Here is a 21952-nt window from a genome sequence, read left to right on the forward strand (position 1 = left end):
ACTATGCAAAAAATCTATCCAAGCTTAAATACACTTACTGAGGGAACCTCCACTGCTTTATTGGGCAGAGAATTCCACAGATTCATCGCAGTGCAGTTCCTCCTCATCGCCGTCCTTTATACAGAAACTTGAGGCGAAGTCCCTTAGTTCCTGTCTCACCGACCAGTTGGAACAGCTTTCCTGCCTCTATCCTTTCTAACCCTTTCCTAATTTTATATGATTATATAAGAGCTGCTCTATTACTTCTGAATTTCAGCGAGCACAGTCCCAGCCTCCCCCTCATCTCTGGAATCAACCTGCTGAACTTCATCGGCACCGCCTCCAAAGCCAGATTGCCCTTCCTCAACTATGGACACAAGAACTGCACCCAGTACTCCAGGTGCGGCTTCACCAGTACCCCGTACACTTACAGCATAACTTCCCTGCCCTTAAATTTAATCCCTCCAGCAATGAAGATCAATATACTATTTGCCTTCTTGTTTGCCTGTTACACCTGTAAAACAACCTTTTGCGATTCGTGCACAAGCACTCCGAAGTCCCGCTGCACAGCACCACGCTGCAGTTCCATGTCTCTCTTCCAAAGCGGAAGGCCTCCAAATTACCAACATTGAACTCCATCTGCCACTCCCTTGCCCACTCATTTAACCTGTCTGTATCTCTCTGCAGACTCTCCGTATCTTCTGTAGAATTCCCTTTACATTTCGTTCAATTTAGTATCATCAGTAAACTTAGATTCACAACACTCGATCCCCTGTTCCAGATCTTTAACGATCAGTTGCGGACCCAGCACTTGCCCCTCCCATACATTGCTCACCACTGATTTCCAACCAGAGTAATACTCCTGTATCCCAACTCTAGCTTTAGTTAACAGATCCTGTATCCATGCTAATACATCGCCCGAAACCCCGCATCTTATTGATCGGATTTTATGTGGCACCTTATCGAACACTTCCTGGGTAGCCAAGTAAACAACGCCCATCCCTTCCCCTCCATTCACCGCGCTCGTTTCATGCTCAAAGATGTTTGTCAAACAAGACCTCCCTTTCCTGAACACATTCTGCGTCTGCTGAATGGGTCATTCGTACCATCGCTGAGGAGCTACAGGAGCCTGCCGACCTGCACTCAACGATTTAAAACAAGTTACTTCCCTTCCACCCTCAGATTACTAAACTCTTCCCAAATCCATGAGCACACTCGATATTGCCCTATTTGCTGTGTTTATTAATTGTTGGAACTTGCATTAAATTTACACATTTGCACATTTGATCGTGCAAATGATCAGCTCTCAGGTGGTATGAGTCACAGACAATTAATCAGATGGTGATTCCGGTTACAAACAAGCGGTACAGATAGACAGGACATGTGGCACGCTGGTCTTCACTGAGTACAGGAGTCGGGAGGTCACAGTGCAGTTGTACAAGACATCGGTGAGGCCACTCCCGGAGTACTGCGTTCAGTTCTGGACGCCCTACTGTTTGAACGATGAGCTGGAAAGGGAGCAGGGTGACATTTACGAAGATGTTGCCGGGATTAGAGTGGCTGAGTTGTGGACACCGGGCTGGAGTGAGGAGTTTATTCTTTGGGGAGCACGGGTGACATTAAAGAGGTGTATAAAACCCCGTGGGGCATAGATAGAGTGAATGCACACAGTTTTTTTTTTACCCGAGGGTGGGGAGTCTGTGATCCAGAATACACAGGAGTGAGGTGAGAGTGGGTAGAGAGAAGAGAGAGAGATAGCAGAGAAGGAGGGTTGGAGAACAGTGCGCGGGGGCGGGAGAGAAGAGTGGGAGAGATGGCGAGAAAGAAGGAGATTGGTGGGGATAGAGGAATGTAGGAGAGTGTTGGGGGGAAGGGATGCGAGTGGTGGAGGAGAACGGTTGGGGGATGGACAGAGTGGGTGAAGAGGGAATGTGAGGATGTGGTGGATAAGAGTGAGGAAGAGAGACGGGGGAGGAAAACTGATTTTAATGTTACTCAAGTTGGCCCTGGGGGCTGTTGACAGAGGTCCTTGATATTTTCAGGAATATCCGTGCACCAACGTGCAGACTTATCGCAGATGAAACGGTATTGACCATTGCAAAGGTTCCTCCAGCTGAACGAGTCGCAGGTACCGCAGACGGACCTTCCATTGTCATTCTTGTACATAAGACTAGAATCCGCTTCACTGTCAGAGAAGGTTAAACAATTTCAACAGGGACAAACCAGCTCCAGGAACACACCCGAGACAGTCACGAAATTAATCACACTCCATCGCATTATCCACACAGCCCTGTGTCGATCCCTAAACTAATCCCCCTGACCCACTTTATCCCCAGTTGGATGCCACTGCCCCACAGCCCTGTAACAGAATCCAATCCACTATAGTGACCCCGTCACTTCCCACAGTCCCACACAGTCATCAAAAATCTCCCAGGCCCACTCCCTCCTCCCACAAACCTACTTCTGTCCGTAATCTAATCCCATTTTCACCCATCAGGACAATGTCATTCCCCATTTCCCACCCCAGGGATCAGTCCAAATCTCACCCGGTCTCGCATTTTCCAATCCGGTAACGCACGTTTCGGACAAGAAAACCGAAAACAAAACTCTGTAAAATTAAATGCTTATCATTAATGCCGAGGATCGAAAAGTATTTACGGGAGATCGTGATGGGACCGTGTGGAGGGAGATTCACTCTGTGTCTGACCCCCGGAGTGTGTGATGGGACGGTGTGGAGGGAGATTCACTCTGTGTCTGACCCCGGGAGTGTGTGATGGGACGGTGTGGAGGGAGATTCACTCTGTGTCTGACCCCGGGAGTGTATGATGGGAGGAAATTGTATATTTCCACTCTATGTCTGACCCCGGGGGTGTGTGATGAATCCTGCGTTACTGTGGATCTTCTCGTGCTATGACACATACCGCTTCATCCCTTGAATTGATTTCGAGCAGCCTTGAATGACGCTTTGAACATTCTTGCACCGCTCTGGGGAAAGTTGTTTCAAAAGTGGATACGTAATAACACCGGCCTTTCTTCCTGATCCAGTCCTCGGAACAAGTTTGCTCTGGAAATCAGGGACAAGGAACTGTGACACACAGACTGAATTTCCCTTCACACCTTCCCTTCACACACACCTGGGGTGACACACAGAGTGAATTTCACGCCTTGCAGTCTTATCACGCACACCTCAAGTCAGGAACACAGTGACTCTCCTCCCACACCAACCTATTGCACATTAACCGGGATCGGTCACAGTGACGTTTCCTCCAAACCATCCATCACACTCTCCCAGGGTCCGGACAGAGTGAATCTCGTACCAGGCTGTCCTATCCACACAGCCGGGGAGAGACACAGAATGTGGTTCCGTCCACAACGTCCCAACACAGATTCACAAGATCAGGTACAGAGTGAAGCTCCCTCTTCTTCATCCATCACAGCCTCTTCAGTCAGGCACAGACTGAGGCTACCTCTACACCCTCCCTGATACACTCACCGAGTCAGACACAAAGTGATGCCTGGCTGACTTTGCACGCTCCACCCCATCCATCACACACTCGGTGTGTCAGAAACAGAGCGATGCTCCCTCTACACCAGGGGTGTCAAACTAATTTTAGGTCACGGGCCGGATTGAGCAAAATGCAGCTTCATGCGGGCCGGATCAGTCGGACGCGTGCGAACGCAGCTTTCGTTGCCTCCGTTTTTTCAGCCTGCTCTCATGTGTCTCAGTCTCTGCTATAACAACAAAGAGTTTCACTTTACAAATTCAGTTTCTTATGAAGAAGACTGCCGAGCAAGACTGCCGAATAAACACTAACAACCCTGAAAACCTGGTACCTGAATAAACTCAGCATTAGCCATATCATACGCCAGAGGCCCTTCGATTACTGGGGCCAGCTTTAGTAGTAATTAGATATTATCTCGCGGGCCAAAGATAATTCCACCGCGGGCCGGATTTGGCCCGCGGGCCTTGAGTTTGACATATATGCTCTACACCATCCCAGCACTGCGCCTCATCACACAGCCGCTGGGTCGGACCCAGACTGATGTTCCCTTCACACTCTCCCATCACACATCCCAGGGGTCAGACACTGAGTGAAGCTCTCACTCTCTCTCTCTCTCTCTCTCTCTCTCTCTCTCTCTCTCTCTCTCTCTCTCTCTCTCTCTCTCTCTCTCTCTCTCTCTCTCTCTCTCTCTCTCTCTCTCTCTCTCTCTCTCTCGCTCCACGGCATCATCAGACACTCCTGGGTTTAGACTGCACGCTGCTCACTGTCAAATCACACGCTCTTGCGGACAGACACAGAGTGAAGCTCCCTCCACACCGTCCCATCACACACTCCCGGGGTCAGACACAGAATGAAGCTCACTCCACACCGTCCCATCACACATTGTCGGAGTGAGACACAGAGTTAACCTACTGCCCCAGTGTTCAATCGCACATGCCAGGGATCAGACACAGGCTAGCTCCTTCAGCACGATCCGATTACTGACACCGGCAGAAAGTGAAGCTCTTTCTCACTCTCCCATGACGCTGGCGCAGGGTCAAAAACAGTGTGCACCGCCCACACCGTCTCATCACACTCTCGCGGGATCAGACACAGAGTGAATCTTCGTCCACACAGTCCCATCACACATTCCCGAAATGAGACACGCAAGTGAACTACCTCGGCACCGTCCCATCACAGGATCCCGGTGTCAGCTGTAGAGTGAAGGTCCCTGCCGGACATTCAAGCACACACTTCCTGATGGGTCAGACACATTTTGGGTTCCATCCACGATGTCCCGTTACACACTTTAGGGGACAGTCGAAGAATGAAACGCTTGTCTAAAGTCCCATCATACTCTCCGATGTCAGACACAGAGTAATGCTCCTTCTACACTGTCCCATCACACACGACAAGGTCAGTCTCAAACAGAAGCTTTCTCTGCACCACACTATCACACACTCCTTGGGTCAAACATGGAGTGAAGATCCCTGCACAATCTGGCATCTCACATTCCTGCAGACAAACACAGTGTGGACCTTCCTCCATACTATCCCATTACACACGCCCGTGAAAAGATAGGAAATGAAACACTCTCGGTATTAACCCACCTCATACGTCCATCGTCAGCCTCAGTATGAAGCTCCTTCTGCCCAGTAACTACACACAACACAAGGGTCAGAAAACGAGAGAAGCTCCCTCCGCACCGTCCTGTCACACACCACTGTTTTGAGACACAGAGCGGAACACCATCCAGGTACGCGTCACCGTTCCGGGTGTCAGAAACACGCGCGTCAGTCAAACACGCACCCATACACCCCCCTTCCCGACATAGCTTCCTATCACACACACACTGTGTCAAACACAAGGACCAATCATGCACAAATGGGGTGAGACACAGATTTAAGTTCCCTGCTCACCGTCCGATCACTCACTCACACGGTGAGACGCAGATTGTCTCTCTCCACGGACCCATCGCAGACTCCCGGGTTCAGAGTTGGAGCGAAGCTCCCTGCACACTGCCTTTCATACACACCCGGCGTCAGACGTGGGGTGAAGCTCCCGTCCACATTGTCCCATCACACACTGCCGGAGGCAGACACCCTCACAAACGCTCCCTCAACAAACGCTCGTCACGCACTGCTGGGTCAGAGACCGAGTGAATCTCTCTCTCCATGGCCTCATCACACATTCCAGCGGTCAGACACGGAGCGAAGGTTCCTGCACACAGTCCTGTCATACTCTTCCGGGGTCAGATTCTGGGTGTTTCTCCTTCCCCAACGTCTCATAACACACTCCCGGCGTCCGGCACAGAGTGAAGACCCTCCAGACCGCCCCTCACTACCTCCGTGGATCAGAGAAAAGAAATTAGATCCCTACACGAAGTCCAATCACACGCAGTCTTGATCAGACACAATGTGAATCTTTCTCTCCACGGCACCATCACACACTCCAACGGTCAAACACGGAAAAAACTCCCGAAGCACACACGACAAATGTCAGAGGCAGAGTTATTCTCCGTCTACAGCTTCTCAACACACCACAGAGCAAGGTGTCAGACACAGAGTGAAGCTGCCTTCACTTGGTCCCATCACACACTCCAGAGACTAACACAGTGTGAATCTCCCTCCTTACGTCCGATCACACACTTCCTGGGCAGGCACAGAGAGAAGATCTCTCTGAACCGTCCCATTACACGCCCCCCCATGTCCTCTCACAAAGCGAAGTTCCGTGGAACACCCTCCCAATGGCACACTTATGGTGCCAGAATCCCTCTGCAATAGCCAATCACACAATCCGGAGTCACATAGAACGATCGTCGCTCTACACTGTCGCATCACACACTCCCCGAATCAGACACAGACTGAAGCTGTTTCTCCACGATCCCATCACTCATTCCTAGCTTCAGACACAGAGTGAAACCTTCGTTGCCCCGTCCCGTCACACACTCCCGGATTCAGAGTGAGCTCTCTCCCCACGTTCCATAACCCACTTCAGGGGTCAGACATGGAGTACATCTGTCTAGGCAATGCCCCATCACAGACTGCCGCCGTCAGACACAGAGTGAAGCTGGATCCATACTGTCCCATCAGACATTCCCGGAGTGAGACACAGAGTGAAGCTGTAATGTTACGTCTCTCAATACCGTGGTCAGACACAGAGTGAATCCACCTCCACAACGTCCCATCACACTCTCCTGGATTCAGTAATAGAGTGAAACTTCCTCCACGCAGCCCATCACACACTCGCCGGGTCAAACACAGAGTGAATCACCCTCCATACCAACTCTTCACTCTTTCCCGATTTCAAGCACAGAGTGACGCTTTCTCTCTCCATGCCTGCCCTGTGATGTGGAGCGGGTGAAGGAGGGGGATGATGCCTCACCTCTTCTGCTGGTCAACAATTCATAGATTTGAGCCTTGGTTTCCTTGACAAATCTGTATTTCGTTTCCATCTCAGTGAACTGGTGACGGAGATCGCTGTGCATTCGTTTAAGATCGGACAGATTAGAGTTGAGCGCAGAAAGCTTGGATTGAAGGGTTGAGTTTTGGTCAGAGGTAACCTTAGGCTGACGAATCTGTGACACTGAGAGAGATGGTGAAGGATGTTTAGCGTTTACAGTAACACGTGAGTCAGCGTCACGCTACTGAAGGGTCACAGAGAGTGTTGTGTCAGTGTCACGGTGAAGGGTGTCACAGTGAAGGATGTGCTGGTGGCACAGTGAGATGCGTCGGTGCCACCTTGCGGGGCGTGTCTGTGTCACGCTGAGGGGTATATCAATGCCCCGGTGAAGGTTTTGTTGCTGTTACCATGGGGGTCTGCGTCAGTATCGTGCGGGGCATGTTCGAGCTGCTGTGAGGGACGTGTCGGTGTCACTGTGACAGGAGTTCCTGTGCCCCGGCAGGAGGTGTACCGGGACACAATGAAGTGTATCTCGATGTCCAGGCGAGGAAAATGTCAGAGTGAGGGGCCTTGTGTTGTCACCGTGGGTGGAGTATCTGTGTCACGGTGTGGCGTGTGCTGGTCTCACAGACAGGGGTGTGTCTGTGTCACGGTAAGGGATATGTCCTGGCCACGGTTTGTGTGAGTGGGTCACGATGAGGTGTGTGATGGTCTCACAGAGAGTACTATGGCGGTGTCATTGTGAATTTAGGTGTTGGTATAACGTTCAGGGTTTGCCTGTGTCAAGGTGAGGTGCGGGTAATTGGCTCAGTGAGCGGTGCATTTGTGTAATGTTGAGGGGAGATACCGTCACGGTATGGGGTGTTACAGTGACTTCTGAGTCTTTGTCACGGTGCGGGCGGAGCGGATCACGTTGAGGAGCGTGAAGGTGTCACGGTGTATGGTACCTCAGTGTCACGGTGAAGAGCGTGTCGGTGTCACTGTGAGGTGTGTTTCTGTGTCCCCTTGAGGAGTTGATCAGTAACAGCGGCAGGGGCATGTCGATGTTACTGAAGGGTTCCATGCGGTCAGTGTGACTGCCGTGTGCGTGTCACGGCGATGGTCGTGTCAGTGTCGCGGATAGGAGTGTATCTGTGTCTCGTTGAAGGTCGTGACTGTGCTACAGTATCGGCATTGTTGAAGTTATGGTGAATGTCGTGTCGGTGTCAGGACGAGTCTTGATTGTGTTACGGTAAAGGCCGTGTTTATATCACGGTTACTGTGTGTCCGTCTTATGGAACATAGAACATAGAATAATACAGTACAATCCTTTCGGCCCACAATGTTTTGTCGACGCTTAAACCATGCCCATTTCAAGTTCCTCCATATACCTATCTAGTAGACTCTTAAATTAAGCTAGTCTATCTGCCTCCACCACTGACTCAGGCAGTGCATTCCACGCGCCAGCCACACTCTGAGTGAAAATCCTTGCTCTGATATCCCCCTTGAACCTCCCACCCCTTACCATAAAGCCATGTCCTCTTGTACTGAGCAGTGGTGCCCCTGGGAAGAGCTGGCTGTCCATTCTATCTATTCCTCTTAATATCTTGTATACCTCTAACATGTCTCCTCCCATCCTCATTCTCTCCAAAGTGTAAAGCCCTAACTCTCTTAATCTCTGTTTATAATGCATACTCTCTAAACCAGGCAACATCCTGGTAAAACTCCTTTGTACCCTTTCCAATGCTTCCACATACTTCCTCTAGTGAGGGGACCAGAACTGGACACAGTACTCCAAGTGTGGCCTAACCAGTGTTTTATGGAGCTGCATCATTACATCGCGTCTCTTAAACTCTGTCCCTCGACTTATGAAAGCTAACAGTCCATAAGCTTTCTTAACTACCCTATCTACCTGTGAGGCAACTTTCAGGGATCTGTGGACATGTACCCCCAGATCCCTCGGCTCCTCCACAGTGCCAGTTATCCTGCCATTTACATTGTACTCTGCCTTAGAGTTTGTCTTTCCAACCTGTACCACCTCACACTTCTCCGAGAGGAACTGCATCCGCCGCTTCTCATCCCACTTGTGCATCTTGTCAATGTCTCTCTGCAATTTTGACAATCCTCCACACGATCCACAACACCACAAACCTTCGTGTCGTTTGAAACTTGCCAACCCAGACTTCTACCCCCACTACAGGTCGTTAATCAAATTCAGGAAAAGTAGGTGTCCCAGAACCGATCTTTTTGGGAAACCACTAGTAGCAGCCCTCCAATCCGAATGTACGCCCCCCACCACGACCCTCTGCTTTCTTCAGGCAAGTCAATTCTGAATCCTCCTGGCCAAACTTCCCTGGATCCCATGCCTTCTGTCTTTCTGAATAAGCCTACCGCGTGGAACCTTATCAAATGTAGGTTCCGGTACATTTTGTTTCGTTAGGTTAGAGTAGAGAGAATGCCAGGCAGGATGCTGGAATGCTCTTCTTGCAGGATGGGGGAAGTCAGGGAGAACTCCGGTGTCACAGACACCGACACCTGCAGGAAGTGCATCCAGTTGCAGCTCCTAACAAACCGCGTTAGTGAACTGGAGGAGCTGGATGACCCTCGGATCATTCCCGAGAATGAGGAGTTTATACGAAGTAGTTTCAGGGAGGTAGTTACGGCAAAGATGCATGGCACAGGTAATTGGGCTGTCGTCAGTCGAGGGAAGGGGAAAGTCAGACAGAGCAGGGATCCCCTGTGTATTCCCCTCAACAACATGTATACAGATTTGGATGCTGTTGGGAGAGATGACTTACCCGGGACAAGCTGCGGCTGCCGGATCTCTGGTACTGAGTCTGGTTCTGCAGTGCAGAAGGGAGGGGGTAGATGAGCAGAGAGGAAGTGATAGGGGACTCGATAGTTAGAGGTACAGACAGCAGGTTCTGTAGTCTGGTTCTGCAGTACAGAAGGGAGGGGGTAGATGAGCAGAGAGGTAGTGATAGGGGACTCGATAGTTAGAGGTACAGACAGCAGGTTCAGTAGTCTGGTTCTGCAGTACAGAAGGGAGGGTGTAGATGAGCAGAGTGGTAGTGATAGGGGACTCGATAGTTAGAGGTACAGACAGCAGGTTCAGTAGTCTGGTTCTGCAGTACAGAAGGGAGGGGGTAGATGAGCAGAGAGGTAGTGATAGGGGACTCGATAGTTAGAGGTACAGACAGCAGGTTCTGTAGTCCCGACAGAGACTGCCGGACGGTTTGTTGCCTCCCAGGTGCCAGGGTCAGGGATGTCTCTGATCTTCTGCACAGCATTCTGAAATGGGAGGCTGAGCAGCCAGATGTCATGGTTCTCGTCGGTACCAATGACGTAGGAAGAAAGAGTGAGGAGGTCCTGAAGAGTGTGTATAGAGAGCATGGTAGGAAGTTAAAAAGCTGGACCTCGAGGGTAGTGATCTCAAGATTGCTTTCTATGCCACGCACCAGTGAGGGAAAGTGTAGGATGCTCTGGAGGATGAACACATGTTTGAGGAACTGGTGAAGGGAGCTGGGTTTCAGGTTTTTGGATCTTTCGCATTTCCTCTGTGCAGATGGGACCTGTACTAGAGAACCGGTTTACACCTGAACTACGGGGGACCTTTATCCTTGTAGGTAGGTTTGCTAGTGCAATTGGGGAAGGTTTAAACTGGATTTAAACTAGGTGTAAATAGAAGGGTTGTCTGGGGTGGTAATAATCTGCGGTGTGTATATTTAAAAGCGAGGAGTATTTTGAGGAAGGCAGATGAGCTGAGGGCGTGGATTAACACATGAAATTATGACTTTCTAGCCATTCGTGAAACTTGGCTACAAGAGGGGCAGGACTGGCGGATTCATGTCCAAGGAATACGATGTTTCAAAGATGGTAGAGCCAAAGGGATGAAGGGTGGGTGTTGGAATTGCTAGTCAGAGAAGAATTTACAGTAGTGCTCAGGCAGGATAGTCTACCGAGGCCATATGGGTGGAGCTGAGAAACAGGAAAGCTATGACCACATTAATGGGATTGTATTATAGAATACACAACTGTCAGCGAGAATTGGAGCTGCAAAACTGCAGAGAGATTGCAGACAACTGCAGGAAACATAAAGTCGTGATAGTAGGAGATTTTAATTTTCCACAAATTGATTGGAGCTTTCCTACAGTTAAAGATCTAGACCGGTCATTTGTAAACTGTGTTCAGGAAAGTTTTCTAAATCAATATATAGATGTACCAACTAGATAGGATGAAATATTAGATCTCCTATTAGGAAACGGTTTTGGACAAGTCACGGGAGTGTGTGTAGGTGAACACTATGGCTCTAGTGATCATTACATCATTATTTTCAACTTGACCATGGATAAAGATAGCTCAGATCTTCCAGTTGAGGTACTAATCTGGAAAAAGGGGAAATTTGAAGAAATGGGAAAGGATCTAAAAAGCGTGGATTGGAACAGGTTGTTGTCCAACAAGGATGTGATTTGTAAGTGGGAGGCCTTCAAAGGAGAAATTTTACGAGTACAGAGTTTGTGTCTTCCTGTCAGGATTAAATGCAAAGGGAATAAGAATAGGGACCTTGTTTTTCGAGGGATTTTGGAAATCTGATAAAGAAGAAGAGAGAGATATATGAAAGTTACAAGCAAGAAGGAGAAAATAAGGTGCTTGAGGAGTTTTCAAAGTGAGGGATAAAATTAGTCCTCTTGAAGAACAGAGTTGTCGGCAGTTTATGGAACCAGAAGAAATGGGGGAGATCATAATTGTTTTTTATTAGCAACTTTATTTACTAAGCAACTGCAAGGAGTCTATGGAAATAAGACAAACAAGTAGTGAGGTCACGGACCCTCAACAGTTAAAGAGGAGGGTGTGCTTGCTGTCATGAGGCAAATCAGAGTAGGTAATTGCCCATGAGCAGACGAGGGCATGTTTAACCAATCTGTCAGTGTTTTTCGAGGATGTTACCAGAAAAGTAGATGAAGAGAAGGCAGTGGATTTTGACTACATGGACTTCAGTAAGGCCTTTAACAAGGTCCCGTAAGGGAGGTTAGTTAGGAAGATTCAGTCGCCAGGTATACAAGGAGAGGTAGAAAATTGGATTAGACATTGGCTCAATGGGACAAGCCAGAGAGTGGTAGCGGAGGATTGCTTCTCTGAGTGGAGGCCTGTGACTAGTGGTGTTTCACAGGGATCAGTGATGGGTTCATTGTTATTTGTCATCTATATCAATGATCTGGATGATAATGTGGTGAATTGGATCAGCAAATTTGCTGATGATACAAAGACTTGTGGTGTAGTGGACAGTGAGGAAGAGTTTGAAAGCTTGCAACGGGATTTGAACCAGCTGGAAAAATGGGATGACAAATGAAAGATGGAGACCCTAATGCAGACAAGTGTGAGGTATTGCACCGTGGAAGGGGAAAAAAAAACTAATGTAGAACAAACAAGGTAAATGGTAGGGCACAGAGGAGTGCAGAAGATCAGAGGGATCTGGCAATACAGGTACATAATTCCCTAATACTGGCGTCACAGGTAGATAAGGTCGTAAACAGAGCTCTCGGCACATTGACCTTTATTAGTCAAAGGACTGAGAATAAGAGTTGGAATGCAATGGCGTTGATGAGGCCGAATTTGAGTGTTGCGTGTAGTTCTGGTCAACTAATTAGAGGAAGGATATTAAAAAGGTTGAAAGACTGCAGAGAAGGTTTACTAGGATGTTGCCGGGACTTGCGAAACTGAGTTACAGAGAAAGGTTGAATAGGTTATGGTTTTATTCCCCGGAGTGTTGAAGATTGAGCGCTGATTTGATAGAGGTATATAAAATTTATGGTGTGTATCGATAGAGTGAATGCAAGCAGGATTTTTCAACTGAGTTTAGGGGAGAAAAAAGAAACAAAGGACATGGGTTAAAGGTGAAGGGTGAAATGTTTAGAGGGCTCATTAGCGGGGGCTTCTTCACACAGAGAGTAGTGGAAGTGTGGAATGAGCCGCCATTGAAGTGGTGAATTCAGGCTCACATTTATCATTTAAGAAAAAGCTTGAACAGCTACATGGATGAGAGGGGTATGCAGGGTTATGCTCTATATGAAGGTCAGTAGGACTAGACAGTAACAATGGTTCGGCACAGCCAAGAAGGGCCGAAAAGCCTGTTTCTGTGCTGTAATTTTCTATGGTTCTTGATTGTCAGTTGTGTGTCGATATCACGTTGAGCGATGTGTTGGTGGGGGTTGTGTCGGGATCACGGTGAAGGATTTGTCGTAGTCATTGCAAGCGGCCCGTCAGTACCACAGTGAGGGGTGTCTTGGTGTGAATGAAGGTGTTTCTGGTTAATGTTGGGAATGAGTCGTTGTTACAGTAGACATATTTATTCTCTGCGGCTTGGTCGTTCTGACCGGTGTTAAACTCACCATGAATCCTCCAGCAGATACCCGTGATAATGAGGGTCGCTGTTAAAACGCAGATTAGCCAGATGCTTGAGTCTGATCGGTCTCTCCGTGCGGGTCGTTCACTTCCCATGTCGTCTGTGGAAAAATGGTTCCTTGACTTTGTTAATCGTCCTTTTGTCTGATCATATCCACCCCTGCTTTTCCTACTCCCTGAGTTCAAATCAGTATCTCCACTCCTGAAGAGCAGTGAACGTAAAACACAGAAAAGTACAGGCCCTTCGGCCACAATTATGTGCTATACCAGTGAAGTCCGTTCTGCCTAAGCAATGTCCATCTCACTCCAATCCATGTACACGCTCCTGCCTGTCACCGTTCCAGAGAAATACACCGTCTGTCTGGTCTCCCTGCATCTCTCATAATGATATAGACTTGTATCTCCTCCCACCTCAGTCTCCACCGCTCTAGATTAATACACCGTCTGTCTGGACTCCGTGTATCTCTCATAATGATACAGACCGGTATCTCCCCCTACCTCAGTCCCCGCCGCTCCAGACTAATACACCGTCTGTCTGGTCTCCCTGCATCTCTCATAATGATATAGACCTGTATCTCCTCCCACCTCAGTCTCCGCCGCTCTAGACTAATACACCGTCTGTCTGGTCTCCCTGTATCTCTCATTACGATATAGACCTTTATCTCCTCCCACCTCAGTCCCCGCCGCTCTAGACTAACACACCGTATGTCTGGTCTCCCTGTGTCTCTCATAATAATAATTGTGGTGGATAATTGCATATCGGGATGGAGGCCGGTGTCTTAGTGGTGGATAATTGTTTATCAGGATGGAGGCCGGTGACTAGCGGGGTGCCTCAGTGATCTGATTTGGGCCCAATGTTGTTTGTAATATACATAAATGATCTGGATGATGGGGTGGTAAATTGGATTAGTAAGTATGCCGATGATACTAAGGTAGGAGGTGTTGTGGATAATGAGGTGGGTTTCAAAGCTTGCAGGGAGATTTATGTCGGTTAGAAGAATGGGCTGAACGTTGGCAGATGGAGTTTAATGCTGAGAAGTGTGAGGTTCTACATTTTGGCAGGAATAATCCAAATAGAACATACAGGGTAAATGGTAGGGCATTGAAGAATGCAGTGGAACAGAGAGATTTAGGAATAACAGTGCATAGTTCCCTGAATGTGGAGTCTCATGTAGATCGGGTGGTGAAGAAGGCTTTTGGAACGCTGGTCTTTATAAATCAGAGCATTGAGTACAGAAGTTGGGATGTAATGTTCAAATTGTACAAGACATTGGTAAGGCCAAATTTGGAATATTGTGTACAGTTCTGCTCACCGAATTATAGGAAAGATATCAATAAATTAGAGAGAGTGCAGAGACGATTTACTAGGATGTTACCTGGGTTTCAGCACTTAAGTTACAGAGAAAGGTTGAACAAGTTAGGTCTCTATTCATTGGAGCGCAGAAGGTTGAGGGGGGATTTGAGCGAGGTATTTAAATTTTTGAGAGTGGTAGATAGAGTTGACGTGAATAGGCTGTTTCCCATTGAGAATAGGGGAGATTCAAACGAGAGGACATGATTTGAGAGTTAGGGGCCAAAAGTTTAAGGGAAACACGAGGGGGTATTTCTTTGCTCAGAGAGTGATAGCTGTGTGGAATGAGCTTCCTGTAGAAGTAGTAGAGGCCAGTTCAGTTGTGTCATTTAAGGTAAAATTGGATAGCTATATGGACAGGAAAGGAGTGGAGCGTTATGACCTGAGTGCGTGTAGGTGGGACAAGGTGAGATTAAGAGTTCGGCACGGACTAGGAGGGCCGAGATGGCCTGTTTCCGTGCTGTGATTGTTATATGGTTATATGGTTAATGATGTAGACCAGTATCTCCTCCCACCTCAGTCTCTGCCACTCTAGACCAATACACAGGTTGCCTCGTTTACCCGTGTCTCTCGTGATGATACAGACCTGTATCAGTCTCCCCACAGACTCCGCCGGTCGGGAGGATTGCACAGTTGGTCTGGTCTATCTGCTTATAGATTATACTATCTATTCCAGGGAGCGTCCCGGTGTATTTCTTCTGCATGCTCTCCGAAGACCCCTACACTCTTCCCGTAACCGGGGACCAGACCCCAATGTATGCACTCGGAACCGTTAACTCTGTCCCAATTCGTATCTGTCATTTCGCTCGTTTCCCCTGCTCTCCACAGTATTCACAATGGGTGTATCCCAACAGTGTACACTGAAGTCGCCCTCTCACTCAACACTTCCCACCGCTGACGGTCTGGGCCTTTCCTTTGGGCACGGAGTTTAAATGGCGCTTGTGCTTCAAATTACCCGCTATACCTTTGCAGAAAAATAGCCTCTCCCAATCCACCTATAACAGAAGAGTTTGGCCACAAGAATATTATTTTCTGGCTGTGTAACCCCGTTCAGCCTCCTGACTATTACCCAGTTTACTCAGTCCTACACGGTGGGTCTAACTACTTCCCAATATGCCCTCTTTATCACCCCCTCCGCTGCCCCAATGACCCGGAGTTCATTCAGTTCCAGCTCCAGCTCCTTAACCCCGAGTGCTAGAAGCGGCATGCGAATGCACGTCTCATTGGTGAAGTCATCAGAGACACTGGAGATCTCCCTGCCGTCCCGTGTCCGACAAAATGAGTTTTCAAAGCTCCGGCCAAACATTGCCCACTGCTTCAACTGTCCGATTATAAGGAAGGAAACAATAAATTTACTCAAAGAAATCTAGAAACAGATTTGTGCCTTCTCTCACCCTGGACTCTCCTCCTTGAAGTTTGAAAGAGCGAAAGCCACAAATGCCCACGATAACACTGCCCACTCCAGTAATGGCCTCTCCGCTTGCACCGGCCATATATTTATTTGCCCTTGCTAATGAATCCCGGACTCTGAGCAGTTACTGTTTAAAAGCAGATTCTTTCTCTAATCGCTGCTTTTCATGGCCATTCGCCGAGCCGTGTGAGTGACATTTACCTGGTTCAAGACACAGAGAGAAGCTCCCTCTTTCTCGTCACAAATACATTCCGGGCGTCAGTCAAAAAATGAAGCTTACTACACAACGCCCTAACGCACATACCCGGTGATACACACTGAATGATGCTCCCTCCACTGCCAGGGTTCAGCCACAGAGGGGAGCTCCATACACAGTCTCGTATCACTCTGTTGGGATCAGACATTTTGTGAAGTCCGCCCCTTTCCCCATGCCCCATCCAGGCTCACGCTACCGGGTTTCAGAAAATAAATGCCGAAGCTCCCTCCCTCCCCTCTCACCATCGCCAGCACTTCGGCGTTCCAGCAGAATGTGTGTGTGTGTGTGTGTGTGTGTGTGTGTGTGTGTGTGTGTGTGTGTGTGTGTGTGTGTGTGTGTGTGTGTGAGAGAGAGAGAGAGTGATTGTGTGTGTGTGTGTGTGTGTGTGTGTGAGAGAGAGAGAGAGTGTTTGTGTGTGTGTGTGTGTGTGTGTGTGTGTGTGTGTGTGTGTGTGTGTGTGTGTGTGTGAGAGAGAGAGAGAGAGAGAGAGAGTGAGAGGATGCGGTGTGGAGAACAGAGGCCGGAATGGGCGGAGAGCGCTTTGCTGGGAAGAGGTGATGAGATTACAGCCACTGGAGGAAATTGGAGTGGAACCACGTGATCGGATCAACCGCACAGATCACTGGAGAGTTTAAGAAACGAGAGGTCGAGGGAGGAGTGACAACAGACCTTAACTCTCCCACTACCTCATCAATCTTCGCTCTGAAGACAGAGCAGGAGGGGTGTGGTCGAGTGGGTCATGGAGGCATGCATTGGAGGTATGTGATAACGGAAACGGGCTAGGTTGTAGGAGAGGGCTATGTGCCGCATGCCCGGAAGGATAAGGATGTGGGTTCGTTACGCAGACATGGAGGTTTGTTAGCGAGGAGACGGCCAATAGAGACGGGGAGGTGTGTGTCAGTATTATGACGCAGGCCGTGACGGTGTATCAGTGTCACGATGAAGGACGTGTCGGTGTCACGGTAAGGGGTGTGTCCTTGCTGAGGTGACGCGTGTGTCAGTCCTTTGGCAGACTTTAAGTACACTAAAATCCCTCTCACCTTTAACACTTCCCACTATTCACTGTATAGGTCGTTCCATTCTACACTGAGATTAAACTGAGCTTGGGTTTCAAGTTACCAAAAGCACCTTTACCAGACAAAAAACAACTTTGCCAAATCCACACTTTCCAGATTCATTCTCATCGAAGGTAAAATTCGCCATTCTCCAATTTAGAATCCAAACCCGAGGGCCGGACCAATCCTTTTTCATAACCTCCTTGAAATGAATGGCAATTTGATCACTGGATTAAAGGCGATCCCTTGCACAAACCTCTGACAACTGGCTTGTCTCACTACGCAGTAGGAGATCAAGTATTGCTCTCTCTCTCGTTGGGACTTCTCCGTACTGATTAAGGAATCTTCCCTGAACAATTTGACAAACTCTCTCCCACTGGTCTTTTTGCATTTTGGGACTCAGTTAACACATGGAAAGCTGAAATATCCCGCTATTAGAATCTTATATTTCAGCAACAGTCTGCGGTCTTTCTACAGGTTTGTTTATCCTAATCCAGCAGAATGTTTTCTGGACTACAATGTAGCCTCATGATCATGGCCATACATTTCTTATTCCTCATTTCCACCGATAAAGCCTCACTTAGACGAGTTATCTTGTCTGTTCTGACTGTGAACTGCTGACATTTTCTCTGCCCAGTCATATCACCCCTTCTCCTGTAAATCCTTCCGCTTTCCCACGCCTGAAAATAGGGAACTCCGAAATTACACGCTGTTTCGCTTTCTCCTCTTGCAACCACGTCTCAGTCATGGCCGGAATACCATATCTCAGTGTGTGGATTCATCTCTGAGCAGCTCAGCTGCCTTTCTTTAAAGCTCGTATTTTGAAATAACCCTTTGGTTCCCGTCTCTGTCTGAGGACTTTACAGCATCTATTTCCACACCAACTCCGCGATCTGCTCTGGAACTCTGAATCCCATCCCCCTGCTACTGGAATTCACCAACTCACACGAAAACTCTCATGCCCAGCACTGGCAAACAATCAGTTCCCCTCCAGCTTATGTGCAAACCGTCCTCCATCTCTTTTGTACAGATCCCACCTTCCTTTGAAAATACAGAATGATGTCAAATTTTGAAGCCCTCCCACCTACGTCAACACTTGAGCCACGTGCTAATCTGTAGGGTCTTCCTATGCCTGGCCGCACGGGGACGGGCAGTTGTCCTGTCCTTTAATTTAATTGGTAAATCCCTGATCTCAATTTGGAAATCCACCACTTTATTTATACCGATGTCCTTGGTACCGTTATGGACCAGGACCTCTGGCTGCTCACTCACCCATGTTGCAATCATAGAGAAGGATTGGGTTTCTGAGTGAAGAGGAAGGAAGGGGAGATACCTGGAGGCCACAAAAGTGGCGTTCTAATTACAGCCTTTGGAGCAGAACGTGTCTGTCTCCCTACATCTGATCGGAGTCTGACTATGAGTCAGAGACAGAGCGAGACTCCCTCCGTACAATCCCATCACACACGACTGGAAACATACAGAAAGTAATGCTCCCTGCACAACAATCCATCACACATTCCCGGGGTCCCGGAGTAGCTCCAGCACCATCGCAGCACACTCTACTGGAGTCGGAAACAGTGCGCCACCCTCTCCCTCCTCCGTTCTCCCCACTCACCCATACCCAGCCTTTCGGCGTTCCGGTGGTCTCGAATTGTGTGTGTGTCTCTCGGCAATGGTGAGTGTGTGTTTGTGACCAGTTTGTGTGCAGCGGGAAGAGGAAGGAAGGGGAGGAGAGAGGAGGCCAGGGAAAGGGGCTTACGATTGCATATTCTGATGCAAGTGGTGTGCAACGACATGACCAGCCTGTGCATAGAGAGCATTGGAGCAGCTCACAAGATATCGTGGAAAGGGAGAACTGTAATACTAAACGTCATCTCTCCCTCATACTCCCCACAATTGCCAGAGACAAGAGAGAGGGTAGAGTAGGTAACTGGGGAGGGGGGCTTCGGAGATAGGGAGTGCTTAGAGGTTGGAGTGCATCACGATGACGGGGAGGGCGTAGGGAACACACGGAATGATGGAGAGGGTGCAATGTGCAGGAGCGTGCAGGGTCACAGAGACGGGGTTGCTTGTAAACGAGGATGTATGAGGGAGACGGGAGTGGTGTAGTGGAGACAGTGTGAAATCTTATGTTGTGTTAGCTTTCCTAAGACGAGGGATAGAGCTTAAGAGTCGCGAGGCAATGATGCAGCTGGATAAAACTCTGGTCAGGCCACACTTGGAGTACTGTGTCCAGTTCTGGTCGCCTCACTATAGGAGGGATGTGGAAGCATTGGAAAGGGAACAGAGGAGATTTACCAGGATGCTGCCTGGTTTAGAGAGTGTGTATTATGATCAGAGATTAAGGGAGCTAGGGCTTTGCTCTTTGGAGAGAAGGAGGATGAGAGGAGACATGTGGAGGTGTACAAGATATTAAGAGGACTAAACAGTGTGGACAGCCAGTGCCTCTTCCCCATGGCACTACTGCTCAGTACAAGAAGACCTGGCTTTTTGGTAACAGGAGGGAAGTTCAAGTTGATATTAGAAAAAGGGCTTTCTCTCAGAGAGTGGTTGGTGCTTGGAATGCACTGCATTCTTAAGGCACAAACTAACGGAGATGGGAGTAGACTCTCACATGGTGGATTGGATAGTGGACTACTTGAAAGATAGACCTCAGTATGTGCGGTTGGGAGACTGTAGGTCTGACACGGTGGTCAGCAGCACAGGAGCGCCGCAGGGAACCGTACTCTCCCCGGTCCTGTTCACCCTGTACACATCAGACTTCCAATATAACTCGGAGTCCTGCCATGTGCAGAAGTTCGCTGATGACACGGCCATAGTGGGGTGTGTCAGGAATGGACAGGAGGAGGAGTATAGGAAACTGATACAGGACTTTGTGATATGGTGCAACTCAAACTACCTGCGTCTCAATATCACCAAGACCAAGATGATGGTGGTGGACTTTAGGAGATCTAGGCCTCATATGAAGCCAGTGATCATTAATGGAGAATGTGTGGAGCAGGTTAAGACCTACAAGTATCTGGGAGTACAGTTAGACGAGAAGCTAGACTGGACTGCCAACACAGATGCCTTGTGCAGGAAGGCACAGAGTCGACTGTGCTTCCTTAGAAGGTTGGCGTCATTCAATGTCTGTAGTGAGATGCTGAAGATGTTCTATAGGTCAGTTGTGGACAGCGCCCTCTTCTTTGTGGTGGCGTGTTGGGGAGGAAGCATTAAGAAGAGGGACGCCCCACGTCTTAATAAGCTGGTAAGGAAGGCGGGCTCTGTCGTGGGCAAAGTGCTGGAGAGTTTAACATCGGTAGCTGAGCGAAGGGCGCTGAGTAGGCTACAGTCAATTATGGAAAACTCTGAACATCCTCTACATAGCACCATCCAGAGACAGAGAAGCAGTTTCACCGACAGGTTACTATCGATGCAATGCTCCTCAGACAGGATGAAGAGGTCAATACTCCCCAATGCCATTAGGCTTTACAATTCAACCGCCAGGACTTAAGAACTTTTTAAAAGCTATTATGAATGCTTTTTGAGATAGTGATTTAGATGCATATCCTATTTTTTACTGAGTTAAGTATTGTATGTAATTAGTTTTGCTACAACAAGTGTATGGGACATTGGGAAAAAAAAGTTGAATTTCCCCATGGGGATGAATAAAGTATCTATCTATCTATCTATCTATCTATGAGTCAGTGGTGGAGGCAGATACACTAATGAAGTTTAAGTGGCTACTAGACAGGTATATAGAGGAATTTAAGGTGGAGGGTTATATGGGACACAGTGTTTGAGTTTCGGCACGACTTTATGAGCCGAAGGTTCTGTAATGTGCTGTACTATTCTATGTTCTTGTTCTATGTAACTGTGAGTTGTGTAAGAAAAGTTGTGTTTGACGGAGTTGGGGAGGAGTTTTGGAGAGGGAGTGTGTTATGTTTATGGGGAAGAGTGTTTTAGAGTTACACTGCAGGGCGTGACTCTGTTGCCTCACTACAGGAAGGATGTGGAAGCCATAGAAAGGGTGCAGAGGAGATTTACAAGAATGTTGCATGGATTGGGGAGCATGCCTTATGAGAATAGGTTGAGTGAACTCGATATTTTCTCCTTGGAGCGACGGAGGATGAGCGGTAACCTGACAGAGGTGTACAAGATAATGAGAGGCATTGATCGTATGGACAGTCCGCGAGATTTCCCAGGGCTGAAATGTTTGACACAAGAGGACACAGATCAAGGTGCAAGGGAGTAGGTACAGAGGATATCTCAGAGGTAAGTTTTTTACTCAGAGAATGGTGGGTGCGTGGAATGGACTGCCGGCAATGGTGGTGGAGGCAGATACGAAAGCGACTTTTAAAAGAATTTTGGAGATGGAGCTTAGAAAAATAGAGTGCGATAGATATGCCTAGTAATTTCTAGGTTAGGGACATGTTCGGCATAGAATTGTGGCCAGTATTTTGCTGTAGGTTTTCTGTGTCTCTATGTATTCATGGATATTCACGTATAGTTGAATGACGATTTATCTTGGATTGCATAGAAACCGGATTTTTATGCACAGGTCGTAACTTCCTTGAAAGAGAATCCAAAGATCCAGCTGTGTGATTACCTCATTCCTACTCCAACACCTTAGTCGCGTGTTAATCTATATTATCC

At 48.3% G+C, this 21952-nt stretch overlaps 1 protein-coding gene across 2 annotated transcripts; it reads right to left on the bottom strand.

Moving 5' to 3' along the window:
* Positions 1 to 1209: 1209 nt before the first annotated feature.
* On the bottom strand, positions 1210 to 19014 carry LOC140720707 (C-type lectin domain family 9 member A-like). 2 transcript variants are annotated; one of them, XM_073035538.1, is made up of 6 exons: positions 18933 to 19014; positions 13232 to 13345; positions 6846 to 7046; positions 2901 to 3043; positions 2526 to 2587; positions 1210 to 2164 (listed from the first exon to the last, which is right to left on the bottom strand). In XM_073035538.1, exons 1-6 carry the CDS (start codon positions 18934 to 18936, stop codon positions 1975 to 1977), a joined length of 714 nt encoding a protein of 237 aa, XP_072891639.1. In that variant the 5' UTR covers positions 18937 to 19014; the 3' UTR covers positions 1210 to 1974. The 2 variants fall into 2 exon arrangements, with proteins under 2 accessions (XP_072891639.1, XP_072891640.1); XM_073035539.1 differs by lacking the exon at positions 18933 to 19014 and having other exon boundaries at positions 6846 to 7038; positions 13232 to 13346.
* Between the last annotated feature and the right edge of the window lie 2938 nt (positions 19015 to 21952).

Source organism: Hemitrygon akajei, unplaced genomic scaffold (genome assembly GCF_048418815.1).
Source record: "Hemitrygon akajei unplaced genomic scaffold, sHemAka1.3 Scf000046, whole genome shotgun sequence".
Classification (NCBI taxonomy): domain Eukaryota; kingdom Metazoa; phylum Chordata; class Chondrichthyes; order Myliobatiformes; family Dasyatidae; genus Hemitrygon; species Hemitrygon akajei.